This window comes from Saimiri boliviensis, chromosome 18 (genome assembly GCF_048565385.1).
Source record: "Saimiri boliviensis isolate mSaiBol1 chromosome 18, mSaiBol1.pri, whole genome shotgun sequence".
In the NCBI taxonomy this organism is placed as follows: Eukaryota; Metazoa; Chordata; class Mammalia; order Primates; family Cebidae; genus Saimiri; species Saimiri boliviensis.
Window position 1 is genome coordinate 42,870,737 of NC_133466.1, and position 23,699 is coordinate 42,894,435.

The window sequence follows — 23,699 nt, forward strand, 5'->3', positions numbered from 1 at the left end:
GTAAAACGTGGAGGGAATGGGACATAATGGAAGTGGTAAGTCCAGGATAAGGTGCAGGTAGGGTGGTCCCGAAAGGTGTCTCCGTTGTGTAGCATTTGAGCAAAGGCCCAGATGATATCTGGGAGTGAGGCATGAACAAGTCTGAGGAAAGAACTTTCTGAGCAGAGGGAACATTCAGTTAGAAGGTCCTGGGGCATGATCACATGGCACAGCTGCCAGTTTGGACAGAGACCCAGAATTAGAGGAGGAGTGGGTGTTAGTGACATGGGGGAGAGAGCCAGGGTCCAGGTGAGGTAGGAGTTGTTAGTCCATAGTAGAGCGTTGAAATGATGAATCCACTTTTGGAAAGTATCACTTGGGCATATATTTATATGTGCGTGTAAATGTGTTTTTATATTCACACATGTATTATCTGTTTATCTGAGTCTGGAAGGATTTACAGAGGAAGAAGGATTTGAGTTGGAGGGGAGGTCAGCCAAGGTTAGATTCTGGGTAGCTCTGGGAGAGCACAGTCTTGTGTCTCCAGTGCCCTGGCCTCAGGACACTTCGTTGAATGATACGTGAACGAATGCTCCATTTTAGAAAGCAGCTAAAATACTATTGTGAGTTCACATCACAGCAAAAGATTCAGGGTATCGAATCTTGCGGGATGAGTTAAACATTCAGGAATCTGAAGGCTCCGAGATGGATGGAGAACTTGGGAAGAATGGAGCAGTCCCTCACAACACGTGTGCGGTAGGCAGCTCAGGCACCCTCAGAGGCACTGACATTCTCCCTCTGCAGCCTGTGCTTTAACTGTAATTATGGGTCTTATTTGGGGGGCATCCGTTGGGGAACAGGAAATAACCTTGCCTCAAGGTAGATACGCAAATTGTAGGAGAGGGCTGACATTATGGAGAAAAGGAGTGTCGTAGCAGCCTCAAGGTAGATACAGAAATGACAGGAGAGGGCCGCTGTTAGAGAAGGAGCTGGGAAGCCACAGAGCCTCGGAATCATTCCGACCTTTCCTCTTTCCTCCGGAGTTTTCTCTAGAGTTTTGAAATCATTCAACTGCCAGATGTTTGGGCTAAAATACATGCTGTTTGAGTGCCTTAAAATTGCAGCTTGTAGTTACCTTTTAATTTGAAGCCCAGAAATAGTGCCAGAACCACCGGTTTTGAATTTTGTTAATAGCCATTAAAAAAGTGCGAGTGCCACTCTACCGCTGGCAGACACCGTTTGTGAATGGCCAGTTTTCCAGACGGTGGTTTGCAGATGGTTGGTGTGGAACTCTGTCTTCTCCCCCATAGCGGTGGACCTGCTGGATGGGGCTCCAGGCCAGTGCACAAAAGTCAGTTTAATCTATGATGTACCTGCAGTACAGCATTGACTGAAGAAAATTACACAACTCGTCACGTGAGGCTATGTTTCTGAGAAAAATATCCCAAGGGTAATATAGATCCCATGGCTAGAGCAGATCCTTTGGGAAGGTGTGGGGCTGAAGTCCTTGCCATGTTTAAGGACCTATGTGAGGGCTGAGAGGTGGAGTCTAAGGGAAGAGAGGACAGGCCCAGAAGGAGCCTCAGGAATTTTGAAATTAGGGACAGTAGACATTTTGTCCTCTTAATTTTGAAATAAGGGACAGTAGACATTTTTGCCTCTTGGTTATAATGCCCGCATACTAGTTTTCATCTAAGTTGATTTCTTGGCTATAGTCTTTCTCATCTTTTATCAGAAAAGCCTCAAGGTTAGTCTGCCTCTTTCTTTTCCCCTTTCCGTCTGTTGTAGATCACAGCAATGTGGGATTTTAGATCTGGCAGAGATCTAATAAGAGCTGGTCGGAAACTTTTTAATTTACATAGTTGTAAAATCAGATCCCAAAACGTTCATTTTGACTGCAGTGCATTTCGTCCTCAAGAAGTCCATTCTGAGTTGCTGCAAAGCATTTTACTACTTATGACAGTGGGAGAGTGAGTGGGTCGGTAAAGAGCCTGTCCTGTTATGCATTATTTTTCATTTAGTCCAAGGAAAAGTCTCACCTGAAAGACTGGGGTATTACTTGATCACATTTCAAGGGGAGGCTAGATTCTGGCTACTTTTAGGACTTCATCACAGGAGTTGGGTCCGGTGGGCTCTGTGTGAGGAGGGACATGCCAGGAAGGAAAGGCCTCATGAAGCTGGGCTGGAAGGGAAGGTGCTGCCGAGTGGACCAGGCTTCTGCGGCCAGCGCCGTTTTACAACAGTGAGGGAAGATACAATGATGGGGAGATTTTCCCTGATTCTTTTTCTCTGTTCTCAACAGTATTGCTGATTCTTCTACTGTAGACCACACCTCACGTAGTAGAAATGAAATCTCAAGTGGGAGGATAACTTCCGGCAGCATCAGTTTTGAGCAGGGGTTGGAAACAGGAGATAAATTGGCCCTGGAAGTGGAGAAGTGTCCCTGAGGACAGAGGAGCTGGGCTGGGCTGTTTAGATGTCATGGCGTTCCCAAACTGGGGACTGCTTTATGTTAAGTGACCTTGGATTTGGGGGTGCTCTGAATTACTGCTACTGATGGCATGAGCACCAAAGATTACTTCCTCCCTCGAAATGGCAAGAATCCATAGACTCTCACAGAGAAGTAGGCAAGCCTCCGGAAGACGGTTATGGAAGCTGTATTCAGGTCTTCACCATTTCCAGATTTTCCTGACGCAGTCACAGTTATGTATGAATGAGAAAGGCATGGGAGGAGGAGGTGCCCAGTAGGTACATTACAGGAGGAGAGGAGAGCTTCACTCTGGGAGAGGCCCGGAAGCTTCCCTTGTGCTCTAGTCTGCAGTATGGACTGAGAGGGGGATTTTTTTTCCTTCCAGGTCCCACTCTATACTTTCAGTGCTGTCTGTGCTCATTAGGGCAACATCTCTTTTCTGGATTGAGGAGCTTTGATGAACAGCAGTGTTGGAAAACGGTTAGTGTTTTCTAAATAATTGCTACCTTATCTTTTACGTAGCAACACTTAACATATTTAAATAATAAGTGGAGATCCTCCTGGCCAGATTTTTCTCTTCCCTCTACAGCTATCAGTTATTGATGTCAGTTTAAGATAGGGAGGCTCAGCTGGGCGTGGTGGCTCACGCCTGTAATCCCAGCACTCTGGGAGGCCGAGTTGGGCAGATCATGAGGTCAAGAGATCGAGACCATCCTGGCCATGATGAAACCCCGTCTTTACTAAAAACACAAAAACTAGCCGGGTGTGGTAGCACGCGCCTGTAGTCCCAGCTGCTCGGGAGGCTGAGGCAGAAGAATCACTTGAACCCAGGAGGCGGAGGTTGCAGTGAGTGGAGATTGCGCCACTGCACTCCAGCCTGGTGACAGAACAAGACTCCATCTCAAAAAAAAAAAAAAGAGAGAGGCTCTCAGACTATTGTTTATCAAGAATGGGGTCAGAGGGCCACCTGCATTAGAACAACTTGGGGTAAAGGGTGATTTGTAGCTCAGAATATAGATTCCTGGGCCCCATTCCGGTTGGATTCCTTGACAGGCCCAGAAATCGTTTTCAGAAACATAGCTGCCACAGGTGATTCTGATGCATATAGACAAGAGTTCTGAAAGAGTGAGGGCAAGGACCTTGTCTGGTTTGTACATCATGCAACCCCCAGCCTCAAGAACAGTGCCTGGCACATACGTGTGTGCACTACTCATTTGGTGAGTGGGTGAGTGAGTTCTTGGGCCCAGTTTTCCGCTGCTTATCTGCAGCGGAAATCTCGTCAAAATTTAGTTTTAAGAAAAGAATATATCCTAAGTAACAGGTTGGGAGCTCTCCTTTATGGGAATTATTTGAACTTCAGAAAGTTAAAGTCACCCTTTTTTTCATTGCCACTGAAAAATATTTTATGTCTGGCAGAAAGTTACATAAAAACTAAATGGCTATGTGTTGGATTCATTTTCAGCCATGGTCCAAATAAAGTTGCGTGAAAAATAAGGAACTTTTGTGTTCCATTGACCTTCATATTTGAGCTATTTTGAAAAATTAAATAATTAACATTAATTCTTAATGTTCTGTTAGCTAAGATGAGGCTATTTGGAAATACAGAGTGGTTTTATTTGTGCCTACCTGTGATTTTGAATTCTGCTCTTCACCCCCTGCCGTGAGTAAAATGTGTGCTTTCTAAAAATATTCCTAATTGAGATACCCTGGGTCCCAAAGGGGGTTAAATTGTGAGCAAACAATAGGAACGGATTGTAGTTTCTTATGAAATTTGAGTTGAACAGGTTTCTCTTTCCTTTGTATTTATTTTTTAAGAGACTGAAAATATCACGCCAAGTTTTTTGATCTTTTTATTTTTTATTTGTACTAAGCAGACATCTAAGTATTCACTGTTTTTTGAGTATATTTAGCTACTGCGTTCTCATTTTGTGGTGTTTTGTTTTATTTTTAAATCAACTGAAAATGACCTTGTTCTTGTTGAGTAATTTTCTCCCACCAGCCCCACTCCCCATTTAATGGTTTTAGAGAAGTATGTTGGAGGATAGGAATGGCTGGCACATTCTTTCAATAGACTGATGTACTGCCTCCTTAAGAACAAAAGTCTAATGTGTATTATTACATTGTTCCCAATGTAATAGTGTTTTCTGTTGAAGGTAAGCAGGCACAAATGGATATATAGTTATAGATTTTTATTTATTTATTTATTTATTTATTTGGAAACAGGGTCTCACTCTTTCACCCAAGTAGAGTACAGGGGCCTCCTGAATAGCTGGGGCTACAGATGTGCAGCAGCTAATTTTTTTTTTTTTTTTTTTTTTTTTAAATGGAGACAGGGTTGCCATGTTGCCCAGGCTGGTCTCGAACTCCTAATCTTAAGCCGTCTGCCTGCCTTGGCCTCGCAAAGTATTGGGATTACAGGCCACACTGCTTCTGGCCTGGTTATAGATTATCTGCTGTTGGTGAATACAGATTATAGATTATTAGCTATAGATATAGATTATTGGTTGATATAGATTATCTGCTAAGGATTTAGAGTTGATTAGGGTGGGGAAGGATGCTGTGGGTGGCAGAATAAAGTGATTGGCAGGATTGTAAACTTTGGTGTATTCTAGTAATGTCAAGTGGTTCTAGGTACCAGTTGTATCTGCAGCTAGGGCATGAATAACGTTATCTATGCTAAGAATACTTTATGTAGAAGTATTAAAATGTGTTGACATTTTAATAAGAGCACTGATTTTTTTTTATCAGTCAACCAAAATTTTAAAATAGGTTGTTTGCTTTAAAACTCAACACATTTTGAAATTTCAGTTTAGCAATAAGAATCATGTAACTTAAATAAGTTAGAGTTTTAAGAAATGCCAAGTAATATTTCTTTTGGTGATTTTAACTTAAATTCTTCCATTATTTTCTCAATACTTAATGCTGATTTATTGCTGTGTTTTTCTGGAATTTGTGTGTGTGTTTGTAGTTTGTGTTTGGAAGTAATTACAGCAACTTGAAAAAACTGAGTTCTGCCATAATCTCATGAAGTCACAACTGCATTTTCTGGAGAGCTTTTCTATGAGGAAAGGAACTTTTACCATTTTTATTTACAGTCTTAGTATGTTGATAGAAAACCCTGTAAACACACTAAATGAAGCAGAATTTCAGGAATCTTGAAGCATGAACTAGGAGACTAAAATTAGATGTATGTTTAGATAGTTTTTAGGTAGATCATTCAAAATAAATTGTAGTTAGAAAATTCACTTGTCAAAGTCAGCATTAAGATTATTATTTTTTTTTCTGAGATGGAGCTTTGCTCTTGTTACCTAGGCTGTAGTACAATGGTGTGATCTCAGCTCACTGCAACCTTAAACTCCTGGGTTCAAGCGATTCTCCTGCCTCAGCCTCCCAAGTAGCTGGGATTACAGGCACGCGCCACCACACCCGGCTACTTTTGTATTTTCGATAGAGATGGGGTTTCTCTGTGTTGGTCAGGCTAGTCTCGAATTCCTGACCTAAGGTGATCCACCCACCTCAGTCCCTGGGATTACAGGCGTGAGCCCCCACACCCTGCCAAGGTCAGCATTATTGTGAATTATACCCGAAATTTTTGTAACATGATCTCTTTACATATATTTGCCAGGGTTTTTTTGTTAATTGGAGCTTAAATAGACCAACATTAATTCACATTTACTTAAAAAAAAAAACAACTGAATTGTAAGCAACCTTTTGGCAAAAGATAAAGACTCGTAAAATAGAAAAAAGTGGTAAGAACTTTTAAAGTAGCAGCTATAAGACATTCTTATTTTATACACAGGTATAGGTTACAATTCTGTATTGTACAGTGTTTTCTATTGTTTTGTTCCTGATTTTTTCTATAGAATTTTTAATGTGTTTAACACACAGCTTATTTATTTATTTATTTTACGTGTACTTTTGCTATTGACATTTAGAAGCTTTAAGGGTCTGTCTGGATGTATCTCTTTGGTCCATGTGTTTCTGCATAGAGACTTAGACTTATGACATTTTAATCCATTGTATTTTCCAAGTGTTCATGATTTATTTTTTGTTTCTATCTTTTCACCATGACCATTTGTTCTTGGATACTGTGTATAATAACGTAGGCTTTTATGGATAGAAAAATCTAAACGGCATAAATTGTGACTTCGCTTTCCATCCGATCTGCTTTGGGACTGCCTTTATTTGATCTGAGCTATTGATATTTCCTCTTTCCCGGGCCCTCCCCACCAGTGACCGCTGTTCCACATCTGGCCCACTCGTAGTCCGCCCGCTGCTTATGCTTGTCCCCTTGTTGAAGCTTCTCACTGCATATAGGACAAAGGTCAAATTTTGTAACGGCTCAGGCCAGGTCTTCATAGTCTGTTATCCACAAACTCTTGGTCTCAGTCTCATCTCTTGGAGGATCACCTCTATCTTTTGCAAGCTCTGTGCTCCAGATTTATATTAAAAGCAAACAAATACAACTTGGTGTCTGGAAAATGCCAGATTCTCTGTGACCACATGCTTTTGCACGTCCTCTGAGGGCACTTTACTGGACAGGCAGAATTGGTTGTTCCTTATTTCTTTTATGCTCTATAACATTTTGTTCATTTAGCATTTATAACTCTAATGAAACTGTATTGTTAAGGTTTATGTATTAACGTCTCCAGCTAGACTGAGTTTTGCAAAAACCCTGACCCGCTCATTTTTATATCCTTAAGGCTAAACACAGTCCTCGGCAATAATCTTTAGAGTGAAGCTACTTCATTTGTCTAGGATTATGAAAGTATGAAAACAGGATAATGTATAAACAGAGATGTAAATATTTAGATCTGGAAGCTGGGTACCAGTGACTCATGCCTGTAATCCCAGGACTTTGGAAGGCCAATGTGGGAGGATCACTTAAGGCCAAGAGTTCAGCCTGGGCAACATAGTCGAGACCCCCATCTTTACAAAAAATAAAATCACTGGGCATGGTAGTATGCACCTGTAGTCCCAGTTACTTAGGAGGATGACCCAGGAGGATTGCTTGAGCCCTGGAGTTAGAGCTACAGTGAGCTATGATTGTACCGCTGTACTCCGGCCTGAGCAACAGAACAAGACCATCTCTTAAAAAAATTAAAAAAAAAAAAAAGTCTTAAATGTGTCTTGGGGAAGTCTTTTATAATGTCATCCCAGAAGACATCTGAGGGGGTATTCCAGACAAAACAGTTAGAAGTAACTATCTGAGAAATCAGATTGTAAGGCGCCATCTGGAACACATTTGGAGCTACGTAAACCTACATCTATTTTTGAGTACTCCCAGAATTCACTAGATGGGCCTATATGTTTATAGTGATTTGCTGAATAGAAATGCGTTCTGTTCCAAATAACACCCAGCATAGGCATTAAAAAAAGATCTGCCTGTGGGGAACCTTCACATAAATAGTATCTTAGAGTACTAGCACTTGCCCGTGTTACAAAAGTCATACGCAGGTGCTCTTTGGTTCAGATATATCATTACTGTGATGTTGATTATCTATAGAAGACAATACGAGGCACACTGAGTTCACACAAATATCTAAAGCCTAGATGAAAAATTTTAAATGCATTTTTTTGAGTTTAGAGATTCAAATCAATTTATTCTCGGTATAACATGGTGTATCAGTCTTTGGGCATTGAAGATAAAGGACCTTTCAGTTTGGGTTTAAATACAGACAACTTTTAGTTTAGTAATTTTCTTTCAATTTCAAAAGAAACTGTGGTTTTTATTTTTCAGTGTTGAAAATGAACCCATGAGCACAAGTCAGAAAAAGGAAAATGTACTTTCATCAGACGCAGTAAAGGTATAGTTTTAAATTAATATTATTTTATATCAAGCAAATACCCTGAATTACTGTGAATTCTTTTAGATTTTGTCATCTTATTTTACATTTCAAAAGAAACACTGTATAATAACTTTTTGTGGAAATCCATAGCAGTTCTGTCAAAACTTGCATCAGGAGGTGGGATGCGAGTCTGGACCGGTGGGGAAACTCTGGGAAGAGAGTGTGCAGAAGGGTATTCTTGGCTTTGTCACTAGCCCGACTGTGTGATCTGCAGCTGAGGCATTTCATTTCTTTGTGTCTTTGTTTTCTAATCTGTAAGTCAGATCACATGACCTCCATGGTCTGTTTTTCCTAGGGAGTTCTGGTATTTATGAATTTTCTGAAATGCTGTAAAGAAATAGTGCTTTTGGAGGGTAGAAGTTAATAATGTGTTTTACATGTCATCACTCTGTGTTAGATGCGTTTGCTTAGCTTGCCTGTCGTTCTTGACTTCTCTAAGAGGACAAGCGCAAAAAGTAGCTAAGCTACACACCTGCATAGGCAATTCTCCACCAATAGTTGAAAAGCCTCGAAAATCACTAAACCCTGCAATCTCTGTTTTTATTCATAAGTGATTTTCTAGAAATTTGCTGTTTCCAGTTTCTAGGTATGTGATCATGTTTTGGTATCTATCCGACAGTCATGGCTTTTGGTCCCAGTTGCTTTCTTTACACATGATTTGGGACGGTCAAGGAGAAAATTTGATCTTTCTGGGGATTTCAGAACAAATCAGTGTAGTCATTGGAAGGACCAAAAAGTCATCTCAATTCTTCATTACTGATATGGGGCACTTTTTAATATTCTAAAAAACTGTATAATGCTAAGTGCATTACACATTATAAAGACAAAGCTGTTTAAATTTTTTATTTCTGCCTTCTCCATTATAATAAAATATAAATATTTATTGAAATGAAAAAATGAAGATCACCTTGCTTACCTTTCTTCACTCCTTTGTGAGTCTGGCTACTAAATCCTCCTCTTCGTGGTTTTAGAAAATGCCTTACCTACTTCTGCAATCAGTTGTTAGCCAGCCTGCTGGTTGACCATTGTGTGGGCTTTACAGCTGCTGCTGCTCTTCCAGTTTTTCCATGCCTTGCGTTGCCCTCCTCCAGACTCTTACTTCTAAGGCAGTAAACGAGACTTACCACCGTGTTGGTTTACAGGAAGGCGCCTGCTGCCGAGATCTCCAACTGCCACGGTTCTTTGGTTACCAGTTGGTCATTCCATGTCTCAATCCCTCATCGCCCCTGTACTCACTCTTGATCTTTACCAGACCCTCCTGGGTTCCGTGCTCCCTTTTCTTCTCTTGCTCTCTGCTTCTTTCCCCGTTCAGCCTATACCTGCTGGTTTATTGTAGCCTACTTTCACCCGAATAAATCTTCAGTTTTCAAACTTGGATACATTCAGCCTCTTATTTCCAGTAGTGCTGTTTTCCACCTACAGAGGCTCTGCAAGCTGCATCTTTGTGAGTTCAGTAATGTATTTGGCGAATGTAATAGCTGGGATGCTATGCTAACAAGGTTTTCTGCCCATTCTTACCTTATTCTGTATGCCAAGGAGAATTTCATTTCGGCATCTCAGCCCCTAAGATAGCATGCCGTCATGAGACCGTTTCTCTTGTGAATTGAGGCCTATAAAGTGACTTACGTATGGAAACTCAGTTATCCCGTAATAGAAAGGATACCATGGCATTTTGTTTCTGGGGCATCCTGTGTATTTTAGCTCATGTAACTTTTTTAATTTGAGATGGAGTCTCGCTCTGTCACCCAGGCTGGAGTGCAGTGGTGTGATCTTGGCTCACTGCAACCTCCTCCTCCTGGGTTCAGGCAGTTCTCCTGCCTCAGCCTTCCGAAAATCTGGGATTGCAGGTATGCACCACCATGTCTGCCTAATTTTTAGTGTTTTTACTAGTGACGGGGTTTCACCGTGTTGGTCAGAATGGTCTCAATCTCCTGACCTCATGGTCTGCCCGCCTCGGCCTCTGAAAGTGCTGGGATTACAGGTGTGAGCCCCCGTGCCCGGCTCATGTAACTTTTTTTAAAAAAACATTCTGGAAGCTGCTGGTAGGATTTCTTTAGCCTAGCCACGCAGACGCAGTTGTTTAGGGACTGCTGCTACCAGACATCATAACAAATACATATTTTGGTAACATCAACAATTTATTTATTTTTTTTGAAACAGAGTTTCACTCTTGTTACCCAGGCTGGAGTGCAATGGCGCGATCTCTGCTCACCGCAGCCTCCGCCTCCTGGGTTCAGGCAATTCTCCTGCCTCAACCTCCTGAGTAGCTGGGATTACAGGCACGCGCCACCACGCCCAGCTAATTTTTTGTGTTTTTGGTAGAGACGGGGTTTCACCATGTTGACCAGGATGGTCTCGATCTCTTGACCTCGTGATCCACCCGCCTCCGCCTCCCAAAGTGCTGGGATTACAGGCTTGAGCCACCGCTCCCGGCGAACATCAACAATTTTTTAAATGCCATGCCTTTAAAAAAAGTTAGCAACAGCATTTATTATCTTGCTGTTTGAACAGTCTCAACTGAAAATTTTTCATTTGGCAAGGGGCAGAAGTCATACCATTTGTTTTCTTTCTAATGAAGTTTTCTGAAACGCACTTCAATACAATTTGGCATTTTTTTTTTGGCCATGCTTTTATGTTGTTAACCTGAATTGTATCATGCTTTCTGTGATAAGAGAAAAAATGTCCAGCATTTCCCACTTGAGTCTGAACCGTAACAGATTTATGTAAACATAACCTTATATAGTCTTCTTTTTGTATTTGACCTTGAGATACCAAGTGATGATGTCAGACTGTTGGTTGCAAGACAAGTTTGAGCTACAAAAATTAATTGTGTTTTTAAACAGATCATTTTATATTAACTTTGTATATCATAAAATTTTTGATACGTAAAATACCACTTACATGCTACACAAATTTTGCTGTTTTGTTAACGTTGGTGGCTACTTCTAACATTTACATCTATTCTTCTACTGGCATATGTATTTTATGTTAATAAGGTTTTTATATCTAAGTGGAGATGCTTCCAGAAATTGAGTCCACATTCTACCATTGTCTTGTAAACTTACTCTTGCTTCATTCATGTCTACTTTGTGTTACGCCCTGCTCTCTTCTACCTGTGTCAGATGAACATTTATCCCTTTCTCTCTTGCAGGGCTAAATTCCCAAGCCCCCAGCTCGACCACACAGTGTGTGGCGGTATTGGTGTCCTTCCTTACTGCCTTTCCGTGGGCCTGGCCTTGACTGCTGCTGTCCCTCCATCTTCACTGGCTTCTTCTGGTTTGCATCAGGTCTCTGTGTTTCTCTTTAAATATATGAAACTGAAAACACTGTTTTTGTTTTCTTTTTGTCTCTGGCCTCCTTTCCTTTCAGTCTGTTATTCTGCTTTACTCCTGCCTCTTACCGCTGAATTCCTCGTGCAGTCTGTCTTAAGCATTGTTCGGTTCCTAATGATTTCTGCTCTGACTCCTGCGTCTCTTCCAGTCCCTCTGACATTGGAAGCCTTGTACTGTATCTGGCACATGTGTCATGGAGGCTCAGTACGTAGTCACCGATTGAATGAAAGCTGTTCCATGAAACCAGTTACATTCATGTTCACCAGTGACCTTTTGTTGACCACATTCAGCAACCTTTCCCCAGTTCTCATTCTGTTTAACCGGTTGAAACAGTTTTTTTTTTTTTTTTTTTTCAAGCCTGTCTCTCGTTTTCAGAAATTTTCTTTAGTTTATCTTTGCTTCTTTGATATTGTCCTTTCTTGGTCCCACTCCTACCTCTGGCTACTTCCTTCTATTTCCTTCATTGATTTCTTTTGGCTAAATAGTTTTCCGTGAAGATGTTTCTCCAAGTTTGCTCTTCTCCTCAGCGTCAGTCCTCTGAAGTAATAGCTTCCAATCTTTTGATGTCATCTTTTGGCTCCTCTGTCTTTACCATCTAGAGCTCCAGACTGATTATCAATGTTCCAGACATTTCTCTGTGGATATTCCTTTGATCTCAAATTCAGTTTCTCCAAAAGCCTTAATATCTTCAGAGAATGTTTTTTAGCTTTTTGCTTTTATTCTTTCTTGGGAGTGTTGGTGGTGGAAAGTAGGGAGGATTATCTTACTGTCTGGGTGAAGGAAGAGCCCTTGGGGCTCAACTACTCAATTTGAAGATTTTCAAGCAAACACTTAGTTTTAATCCCATGTCTGACACTGCCTTAAGTGGTACGTAGTCTCTTCAAATCCTGAGTCATTTCAGATTAGCTATGGGATGAATTGTTTTGTTCCCCTTAGGTTCAGCGTCCCTTTTTGCAGTCATTTAGGTAGAAGCTTTCTCTGCTCAGTTACTATGCCTCCATCTGCTTTTGCCTTCTAAACCTTTTCTGAAATATTTTGCCTGCTGTATTTGGCCATTTTTGCATTGCTGTAAAGAATGACTGCGGCTGAGTCATTCATAAAGAAAAGAGGTTTTATTGGCTCACAGTTCTGTAGGCTTTACAGAAAGCATGGGACCAACATCTGCTCGGCTTCTGGTGAAAATCACAGCAGAAGGCAAAGAAGGAGAAGACATGTCACATAGCAAGAGCAGGAGCGAGAGAGAGGGGAGAGCTGCCACACACTTTTAAACAGATCTCACGAGAACTCACTCACTATTGCAAAGACAGCACAAAGCCATCCATGAGAGTTCTGCCTCTCATCCATGAGAGTTCTGGAGGCCCCACCTCCAGCGCTGGGGACAAACATTCAAACTGTATCGCCTGTTACATCTGTTCTCTTCCTGTCTTTGTACTTATAACTAAAACAAAACAAAACTAAACAAAATAAAAACACACCCTTTTGCTTTCATTTTAGAGTATTTTGTTCAAGAGAAAAAAAATCAATATGTATATTCTATCCAGTGTTAAGCAGAATTTGTATCCTTTTTTATATAGTTGACAAAAGCAAATCTCAGGTTAAGTCACATGACACAACTCCCAATGGTAATGAACAGAGGCAAGAGAATTCGGAGAGAATTATGTACCATGATTCTTCCCATTCGTGTACTGAATTTATAAGCTATATTCATAAGCTTCATTTATCAAAAAGAAATCCTATTAAAACATAAAAAGAACTACGGCACCAAGTCCTTTTCTAGAAATGAGCCGTGAGCTAAATAAAATGATTATATCTGGACCACAGGTTATAGAGCCTCCAGCCTGGGCCTCATACATCCATGATTATTATGCATCTTCTCCATAGTATGGCATCTGCCTTATATAAAATTCACCACTGGTCCCATTTTAGAATTGGTGCTCATGATTAGTCATACAACTTTGGTGAAGGGGTTAGCATCTTTTAAGAGGAAGTATTTGGTGTATACCTGTGATATTCCTATAGATAAAATGAAATTATTAGCCGGTTGCGGTGGCTCAAGCCTGTAATCCCAGCACTTTGGGAGGCTGAGGCGGGTGGATCACGAGGTCGAGAGATCGAGACCATCCTGGTCAACGTGGTGAAACCCCGTCTCTACTAAAAATACAAAAAATTAGCTGGGCATGGTGGCACATGCCTATAATCCCAGCTACTCAGGAGGCTGAGACAGGAGAATTGCCTGAGCCCAGGAGGCGGAGGTTGCGGTGAGCCGAGATATCGCCATTGCACTCCAGCCTGGGTAACAAGAGCGAAACTCCGTCTCAAAAAAAAAAAAAAAAAGAAATTATTAAGTATCAAGCTAATGCATATTAATATCACACATTAATGAATCATAAATTTATTTCTGATAAGTAAATCACTTATTACAAATAACCACATTTTTTTGTTGCCATTGTTTATTAATTAACCTGTAGAAATGGAAGAATTATAGCTCAAGAACATCTCACTGAAGAAGAATGATCACTAATTGTTCTTTACATTAATACCTGTATTCAGAATACAGAATTATGTAGTAAGAGGGCTATTATAAATATATGCATCTGTTCATATTTTGATTTTATGTAGCTCTTCTTTCCTTATTTGGTTTTCAACTCTTTCTCAGTCAGAGTGAAATGGTAGTCAAATTTATATGTGTTAAATGTTGTCTTGGTTAAAGGGAAATTAATTATGGAACCAATTTTAAAAATATTTATGGCTTTAGTATATGCTTGCTGTTGCTATCTTTGTTTGTTTGTTTGTTTGAGATGGAGTCTTGCTCTGTCACCCAGGCTGGTGTACAGTGGTGCAATCTTGGCTCACTGCAACCTCTGTCTCCCAGATTCAAACGATTCTACTGCTTCAGCCTCCCAAGTAGCTGGGACTACAGGTGCGTGCCACCACACTGAGCTAAATTTTTGTATTTTAAGTAGAGACAGAGTTTCACTGTGTTAGTCAGGATGATCTTGATCTCCTGACCTCATGATCCACCCGTCTTGGCCTCTCAAAGTACTAGGATTACAGGCATCAGCCACTGTGCCTTGCCTGTTTCTTTTTTAACAGACAGTTCTTGCTGTGTCCAGCTGGCCTCAAACTGCTGGGCTCAAGCAATTTGCTCACCCCGTCTCCTGAGGAGCTGGGACTGCAGACAGGCATACACCATTGCTCCTGGTGCTTGCTCTCTTCTTTTCTCAGCAATGCAAATAGTTGCAGCAATATCATGTTAGTTTAACACACAGATTTTTATATGTCTCTTTTTCAGACAAAGAGCTCCCTTACCCCAACAGTCATTGTTCTTGCAACCCCGTATATAAATAGATTACAGCAGGTTTTCCTTTTGATGGTGGGAATGATTTGCCTGGAGCTTCAGTCAGCCCCTATTCTCTGCCTCTGCCATTCCTGCCACCTCCTTGGCATAATTTTGAAATTACATGTGTAATGATGGAAAGAACACCTTCTTTGTAACCAGATATGCCTGGACTTAAATCCCAGATCTTCTAGGTGGTGGCTTGGTAACTTTGGGAAATTTATTTAATGTCTCTGAACCCTGGTTTATTGATCTGTAGTAGGGCAGGTCCTTATTTCACAGAGGTGTTTTGGAATGAACTGCAATACCATGTTGAGTACTGTGCAATGCCTGACATAAAGTAGGTACTCAGTAAAATGATTGCCTTCTTGCCATACAAAGTCTGGCTAAAACTTAGAAATACTGTAAACCTTTGCTTGAAAATGGTAATTTAGGGCCGGGCGCGGTGGCTCACGCCTGTAATCCCAGCACTTTGGGAGGCGGAGGCGGGTGGATCACGAGGTCAGGAGATTGAGACCATCCTGGTCAACATGGTGAAACCCCGTCTCTACTAAATATACAAAAAAATTATAGCTGGGCATGGTGGCACGTGCCTGTAATCCCAGCTACTCAGGAGGCTGAGGCAGGAGAATTGCCTGAACCCAGGAGGCGGAGGTTGCGGTGAGCCGAAATCGCGCCATTGCACTCCAGCCTGGGTAACAAGAGCGAAACTCCATCTTAAAAAAAAAAAAGAAAAGAAAAAACGGTAATTTATTCTGGATGAATAGTATAGAAAGCAGATATTTGAAATACTGATACTGTATAATGTTTGAGAATAAGGTGACCGGGCCCGGTGGCTCACGCCTATAATCCCAGCACTTTGGGAGGCCAAGGCGGGTGGATCACGAGGTCAAGAGATCGAGACCATCCTGGTCAACATGGTGAAACCCTGTCTCTACTGAAAATACAAAAATTAGCTGGGCATGGTGGTGCACGCCTGTAGTCTCAGCTACTCGGGAGGCTGAGGCAGGAGAATTGCTTGAACCCAAGAGGCGGAGGTTGCAGTGAGCCAAGATCGCGCCATTGCACTCCAGCCTGGGTAACAAGAGTGAAACTCTATCTGAAAAAAAAAAAGTGAAAGAAGAGAATAAGGCATATACAAGAAGGCATACCATATTCAACTTTAGCTAGAAGTCAAAATCTTGCCTCTTGATTGCTTCTTAAAAAAAAAAAAAAGTGAATGTTATTGGAGTACCCAAAATGGAAAATTCACAGTGTGTTACCTTGCTGTCCACACGAGCAAATGGACTGCCAGGCTTAAGCCTGTCATTGTGGCTGATGGTAGTTTGGAGACTTGACATCTTATAATTATTAAATTGACTGGGCTGTACGGTACCATCCATAACTGGAATGGTCCTACATTGTGGTATCATGGAATAGCTTATCAATATGGAAACTGAGTATGAAGGATCATGTATGTACTCTAGATTTTGTGAGAAAGTTTGCCTTTATAGGTGTCAAATATGGATTCTGGAACATGAGAGTGGGCCCCAGAAAGCTCTTAGAGAATCGAAAGCATTTATTGTTCTGGCCCTGTGCTTTTGCTGAAATACTTATAACAGGAGGGAATGGCTTTCTTCTCATTCCTTTTCTTGTTCCTTTCTCTTTTCACTTTATATACCTGCCCTGATTGATTTGATTTCTGCCTGCATCTTGGCCAATGACTAGCTCATGTATGTTCCTTTATCCCAGCATATCTTCTGAGCTCCAGGGTGATAAAGCCAGCTTTTTGATGGACCTCTCCTCTCATGTCTCTGAGTATAGTTTGACACACTCCAAGTTGAACAATTTTATTTTAACTTCCTGCTATTTCTTGAGGTACCACCACAGTACCCAATCTTAACACATGGGAATGAATCTAGTATTTTACCTCCCTTCTCATTGCACTAAGGCCCATCAACAGCCCTTCCTTCATATTCATACCCATTTATGTGGTATAACTCATTCTTTTCTTATTTAGATCAGCAATTTTCACCCATATGTTTTCTCTGAAATACATGAGAGGTAACTGTTTTGGGTCACCTGTGGTTAAGGACACTTAGTGTGCTATATATAACTATGTCTCTTTATCAAAAATTATATGGATTTGAAAACAGAGAAGGTAACACCCCAGATATAACTCTGATTGTATATCAGAACATTTTTAGAAGGTAAAATTTTAGCTTTAAAAATAATCTTAGTAATAACTTATTAATTACATCTTAGAACTGATCCTAACACTGATGCATGATGATATAAAAGTTACAAATAGCTTGTTGTTTTAAACCATAACCAGCTACATTTAGGCAAAGTGGTTGCCCACATACCTTGCCTGTTGTCATTTTCTAGTGAAAAGAATAATTCTGTGATAACGAGCTGATGTTATCTTTGAAGCAACATTACTTTAACAATAGGAGTATAAACAGTTCTTCTTTACACCTTAACATAACTTGTAAAATCTATTTATTGGAAAATATTGACGTGAATATGTATCAGTAGTCACTAAGGAGTTGATCAGACAGTCCACCACAAATGAAATCCGTTATTAAAGGCACTAATGTTAAGATTTTCGCATTATCCTGTAATCCCAGCATTTTGGGAGGCTGGAGCTGATGGATCACTTGAGATCAGGAGATGGATGAAATCCCATCTCTATTAAAAATACAAAAATTAGCCAGGCATGGTGGGTGTGTGCTTGTCATATCAGCTACTTGGCAGGCTGAGGCAGGAGAATCACTTGAATCTGGGAGGCAGAGGTGGTGAGCCAAGATTGCACCAGTACATCGCAGGCTGGGTGACAGAGCAAGACTTTGTCTCAAAAAACATAATTTAAGCTATAACTCAAGATAGTAGCAGTAATAAATTGATAAAGCATTTTTCTCGAAATTGGGAATATCAAGTATTGGTGGTGGAATTTCAACTTTTGGCAACTTTTCCAAGTAATATGTGGCAGCTAGATGTCTTAGTAGAACATTAACTAGAATTCTTTAATAAGGAGTGGGTTTTAGTTTATGAATGCCAAATTTTAGTAACTGTTAATAATTTAGCTAATAGTCCTACTCACAGTGAACGTATGTAAGATTATTGTTTCCCTATATCCTGTAGTGTCAAGGAAGACATAGGATGTTACAGCTACACACTGGAAGAACGTAAATGTAATTTCCATCCTGAAAAACTTGAATTGGAGAAGGAATTTTCCAGGCAAAGAGAGCAAGGGATAAGTCCCAGGAGTGGGAATAGCACTGTGCAAAGATAATGTGAGAAAGAGAAAGGTAGGAAGGGAGAGAGGAAGGAGAAGAGAATGAATAGTAATGTTTATGAAGACAGTAGGTATTGCAAGCATTGTACGTGGTGAGAGATGAAATTAGAGTAAGGCGCGGGGGCTAGATCCACCAAGACCTTGAGGGCAGTGCCAGGGAGCTTGGATTTTATTCTGATGACAAAACTCAGCCGTTGGAGGGTGTTTTTTTTTTTTTTTTTTTTAGTCGTAGTCTTGCTCTTGTTGCCCAAGCTGGAGTGCAGTGGGGAGATCTCGGCTCCCTGCAACCTCTGCCTCCCGGGTTCAAGCGATTCTCCTGCCTCAGCCTCCTGCGTAATTGAATTACAGGTGTCTGCCACCATGCCCAGCTAATTTTTGTATTTTTAGTAGAGATGGAGTTTGGCCGTGTTGTCCAGGCTGGTCTTGAACTCCTGACCTCAGGTGATCCACCCACCTCGGCCTCCTAAAGTGCTGAGATTACAGGCATGAGCCACCGCGCCTGGCTTCGAGGGCTTTAAGAATGATCATATTTGGCTTCTAGAAGATTGCTGTGGCTTTTGTCTGGAGAATAGCATGAGGGATAACAGATGTGGAACTGATAACATTAACAGATGTTATCAGTTAGACCACTGGTAACACTATTCTAGGGGCAAGGTGTTGGTGATGGTGTCCTGATGTTTTGTCTGACTTTAACAAGTGGGAATTTTATACCTTCTGTAAGAAGAAAAAATGAGACAGCGTGGTCAAGTTCAGTTTGGGATGTTTTGAGTTTGAGGTCCAGTAAAGCATCCAGGTGTGGAGACAGATGTCTGGTTGACAGTTTAGGAGTCTGAGCTGGGGATACAAATACGAGGATCATCTAAATATTCGAGTCTGTGGGAAATAGATTTCAAAAGAACATGCAGGAAAAGCTGGTCTAAGCTGGAAATTAGAGGAGCGTGTTACATAAGGGGTACCTGTAAGAAGTGCATGGGAAAGAGATGGAGAGAGTATTCAGAAGGGAAACCTCCGAGTGATACCATGGACTCTAAAGGAAGAATGGTTTTCAGGAAGAGATTCAGTCTCGCATTCTGCAGACGCATCATATACGATCAGGACAGAAGAACAGTTCACTGGATTGATTAGTCATTAGAATGGTATCTCTGAAAAGTCATGGTTAGCATTATTGGGGAGACGGCCTGATTGTTGGGACTTAGGAAGTGATTGGGAGTAAAGGGAACGAAGATGGGGAGGGTTGGTAACTCCTTTCTAAGGCGGTGAGTAATGAGGACAGAGGAAAAGGCTGCCCCTCGATATACTTTTGAATGGTAGAAGCTTGCAGAAGGGCCAGATCAGCAACTGAGGTTCCTGAGGGACACCAAGGATTATGAACTGGAGCCCTAGTGGAGGAATCAGCTTTGGGAGGTGGAATCGTTCCTCCTTTCATTGCAACAGCCAGTGAAGGAAGTGGGCTAGATGCTGCTGCTGCTGTTGCTGCTGTGATGTAGATAGAGGAGAGGTGGAGTCAGGACTGTGAGGGAGGGTCTCTGAAAAAACAAGACTTCCTGAGTTCTTCTGAGATACTCTTTCTGATACTCTTCTGACATACTCTTTCTGATAGTTTTCTGAGCGAATGAATGGGATAGTTGAGGGGATGGCTAAAAGAATATGAGAAAGGGTTGAAATCGCTGCTGTGAAAAATGGGGGGTTGCAGACGGATTTTGTGCTGAAGCTGTAAATCATGAATGACTGGCATCCTGAATCTGTATAGCTCTGCATATCCCTGCACGTTTTAAAAGTGAGACTCATTCACCTATTTGGAAAGGAGAAATCTGGAGTTTTCCTGATAGGCATGACCAAGGAGCAAAAGGAAGAGGCTTTGAGGGAATTGGCCATATTTGAGATCTGGATAGAAAAGATAGGAACATTTTTGGGAACTGAAACGGACAGAGTAAAAATCAGGACAGAAGCTGTGATGAGGCAGGAGAACTGGTGTGATGGGTACACCCAGGACAGTTGGGTAAAGGAGCTGGAAAGATGAGCAGGTGTGGAAACTGGGGAATGCCTGAGACGCAGAGTTCAAGGTGGCACAGTTACGTGTCAAGACGAAGGCGAGGGTTAGTGAAAGGGACAGGGAGGTGGGGAGTGGAAGTGGAGGGCATTTGAGTTGAGAGTGCCAAGGAACCCAGGTGGGGCGGGGAGTCAGGATGCCTTTGTTGTGCACAATGAAGCCGAAGTCTGGGGTAGAAAGGAGGACCAAGCCAGGGGCTAGAGACAGTAAAGGAAGAATTACCCGGCCATTCTGTGTTTTCTACTCAGGTGCTTTGAAAAAATTGACACATAAAAATTGAGAAATAATTGCACACATCCATGCTGTACTGAGTGATATTTTGATACATGCATGTGATGTTTAATTATCAAATCAGGGTAATTAGCATATCCATAACCTCAAACATGTATCATTTCCTAGGAACACTCCATTTTTTTCTTTTGGCTGTTAAAAATACACAATAAATAATTGTTAACTATAGTTACCCTAAAGTGCTATAGAACTCTAGAATTTATTTCTATCTAGCTTATATTTTGTAACCATTAACCAATCTCTTTTTATCCCCCTCTCCTCTACCCTTCCCAGCCTCTGGTAACCACCATTCTACCTCTACGAGATCAACTTTTTTAGCTTCCATATGTGAGTGAGACCATGCAGTATTTCTTTTTCTTCCTGACTTATTTCACTTGGCATAATGTCCTCCAGGCTCATCTGCATTGCTGCAAATGATAGAGATTCTTTCTTTTTTATGGTTGAATAGTATTTCACTGTGTGTGCATAAACCACATTTTCTTCTTCCATTTGTCTGTTGCTGGACACTCAAGTTAATTCCACACTTGGCTGCTGTAAATAGTGCTGCAGTAAACATGGATGTCCAGATAACTCTTTGACATACTGATTTCCTTTTCTTTAGATGTGTATTTATAAGTGGGATTGTTGGATCCTATAGTAGTTTATTTTTGGTTTTTGGAGCAGCCGCCATACTGTTTTCCATAATGATTGTACCAATTTATATTCCCACCAACAGTGTATAACAGTTCCTTTTTCTCTGCATCCTCACCAGCGTTTGCTATTTTTAGTCTTTGTGTTAATAGCCATTCTAACTGGGGTGTGGTATCTCATTGTGGTTTTCAAGTGCATTTCCTAGATATTTAGCAATCTTGAGCATTTTTCATATACTTGTTGACTATGTGTCATTTTTGATAAATGTCTATTCAGATTAATTGCCCATTTTTATTTATTTAAATTATTTTAATAGTTTTGAGAGCACAGATGGTGTTTGGTTGTATGGATAAGTTCTTTAGTGGTGATTGCTGAGATTTTGGTATACCCATCACCCAAGCAGTGTACACTGCACCCACTGTGTAGTCTTTTATCCCTTACTCTCTTCCGACTCTTCCTCCCAAGGCCCCAGAGTCCGTTATTATCATTCTTATGTCTTTGCATCCTCCTAGCTTAGCTTTCAGTTGTAAGTGAGAATATATGATGTTTGGTTTTCCATTCCTGAGTTACTTCACCTAGAAGAATGGCCTCTAACTCCACCCAAGTTTCTGCAAATGCCATTATTTCATTCCTGTTTATGGCTGAGTAGTATTCCATGGAGTGTGTGTATACACACACACACTCACACACACACACACACGCACACACACACACACACACACACACTTTTTTTGTTTGTTTGTTTTTTGTTTTTTTTTTGAGACGGAGTTTCGCTCTTGTTACCCAGGCTGGAGTGCAATGGCGCCATCTCGGCTCACCGCAACCTCCGCCTCCTGGGTTCAGGCAATTCTCCTGCCTCAGCCTCCTGAGTAGCTGGGATTACAGGCACGCGCCACCATGCCCAGCTAATTTTTTTGTATTTTTAGTAGAGACGGGGTTTCACCATGTTGACCAGGATGGTCTCGATCTCTCGACCTCGTGATCCACCCGCCTCGGCCTCCCAAAGTGCTGGGATTACAGGCTTGAGCCACCGCGCCCGACCCAACACACGTTTTCTTTATCCACTCATTGGCTGATGGACATTTAGGTGGATTCCATAATTTTGCAATTGTGAATTGTGCTTTTGCAAACATGCAAGTGCAAGTGTCTTTTTCATATAATGACTTCTTTTCCTCTGGGTAGATACCCAGTTCTGGGGTTGCTGCATCAAATGGTAGATCTATTTTTAGTTCTTTAAGGAATCTCCATACTGTTTTCCATAATGGTTGTACTAGTTTACAATCCCACCAGCAGTGTAAAAGTGTTCTCCTTTTATCACATCCATGTCAACATCCATGATGTTTTAATTTTTTAGTTATAGTCATTCTTGCCATAGTTAAATATTGTGGTATCACAATTGTGGTTTTGATTAGCATTTCCCTGATAATTAATGATGCTGAGCAGTTTTTCATATGTTTGTTGACCATTTGTATATCTTCTTTTGAGAATTGTCTATTCATGTCCTTAGCTTACGTTTTGATGGGATTATTTGTTTTTTCTTGCTGATTTGTTTGCATTGCTTCTAGATTCCAGATATTAATCCTTTGTCAGATGCATGGTTTGTGAAGACTTTCTCCCACTCCGTGGGTTATCTGTTTACTCTACTGATTATTTCTTTTGCTGTACAGAAGCTTTTTAGTTTAATTAGGTACCATGTATTTATCTTTGTTTTTTGTTGGATTTGCTGTTGGGGGTTTTTGGTCATGAATTCTTTGCCTAAGCCAATGTCAGGAAGAGTTTTATGGATGTTATCTTCTAGAATTATTATGGTTTCAGGTCTTAGATTTATTTAAGTGTTGGATCCATCTTGAGTTGATTTTTGTATAAGGTGAGAGATGAGGATTCAGTTTCATTCTTTGACACGTGGCTTGCCAATTATCCCAGCACAATTTGTTGAATAGGATGTCCTTTCCCCACTTTGTTTTTGTATGCTTTGTTGAAGATCATTTGGCTGTAAGTATTCAGCTTTATTTCTGGGTTCTCTATTCTGCTCCTTTGGTCAGCATGCCTATCTTATACTAGTACCATGCTGTTTTGGTAACTATAGCCTTATAGTGTAGTTTGAAGTCAAGTAACATGATGCCTCCAGATTTGTTTTTTTGCTTAGTCTTGCTTTGGCTATGCAGGCTCTTTTTTTGTTCCATGTGAATTTTAAGATTGTTTTTTCTAGTTCTATGAAGAATGATGATGGTATTTTGATGGGAATTGCATTGAATCTGTAGATTGCTTTTGGCAGTATGGACATTTTCACAATATTAATTCTACCCGTCCATGAGCATGGGATGTGTTTCCATTTGTTTGTGTCATCGATGATTTCTTTCAGCAGTGTTTTGTAGTTTTCTTTGTAGAGATCTTTCATGTCATTTGTTAGGTATATTCCTAAGGCTCTTTGTTTGTTTGTTTGTTTTTGGCAACTGTTGTAAAATGGACTGAGTTCTTGATTTG

The 23,699-nt window shown here is 40.9% G+C and overlaps 1 protein-coding gene across 2 annotated transcripts in view; it reads left to right on the forward strand.

Moving 5' to 3' along the window:
* The window catches only part of CRYBG3 (crystallin beta-gamma domain containing 3), a 134,769-nt gene that overhangs the window by 15,105 nt on the left and 95,965 nt on the right, over positions 1 to 23,699 (forward strand). Inside the window, exon 2 of one of the 2 annotated variants that reach the window (XM_039480486.2) lies at positions 8,190 to 8,256. The exons of the other annotated variant lie outside the window; for it this stretch is intronic. Within the exon in view, the coding sequence (XP_039336420.2) occupies positions 8,190 to 8,256 (67 nt within the window). The remainder of the gene's footprint in view (positions 1 to 8,189; positions 8,257 to 23,699) is intronic. 2 annotated transcript variants of the gene reach the window in all.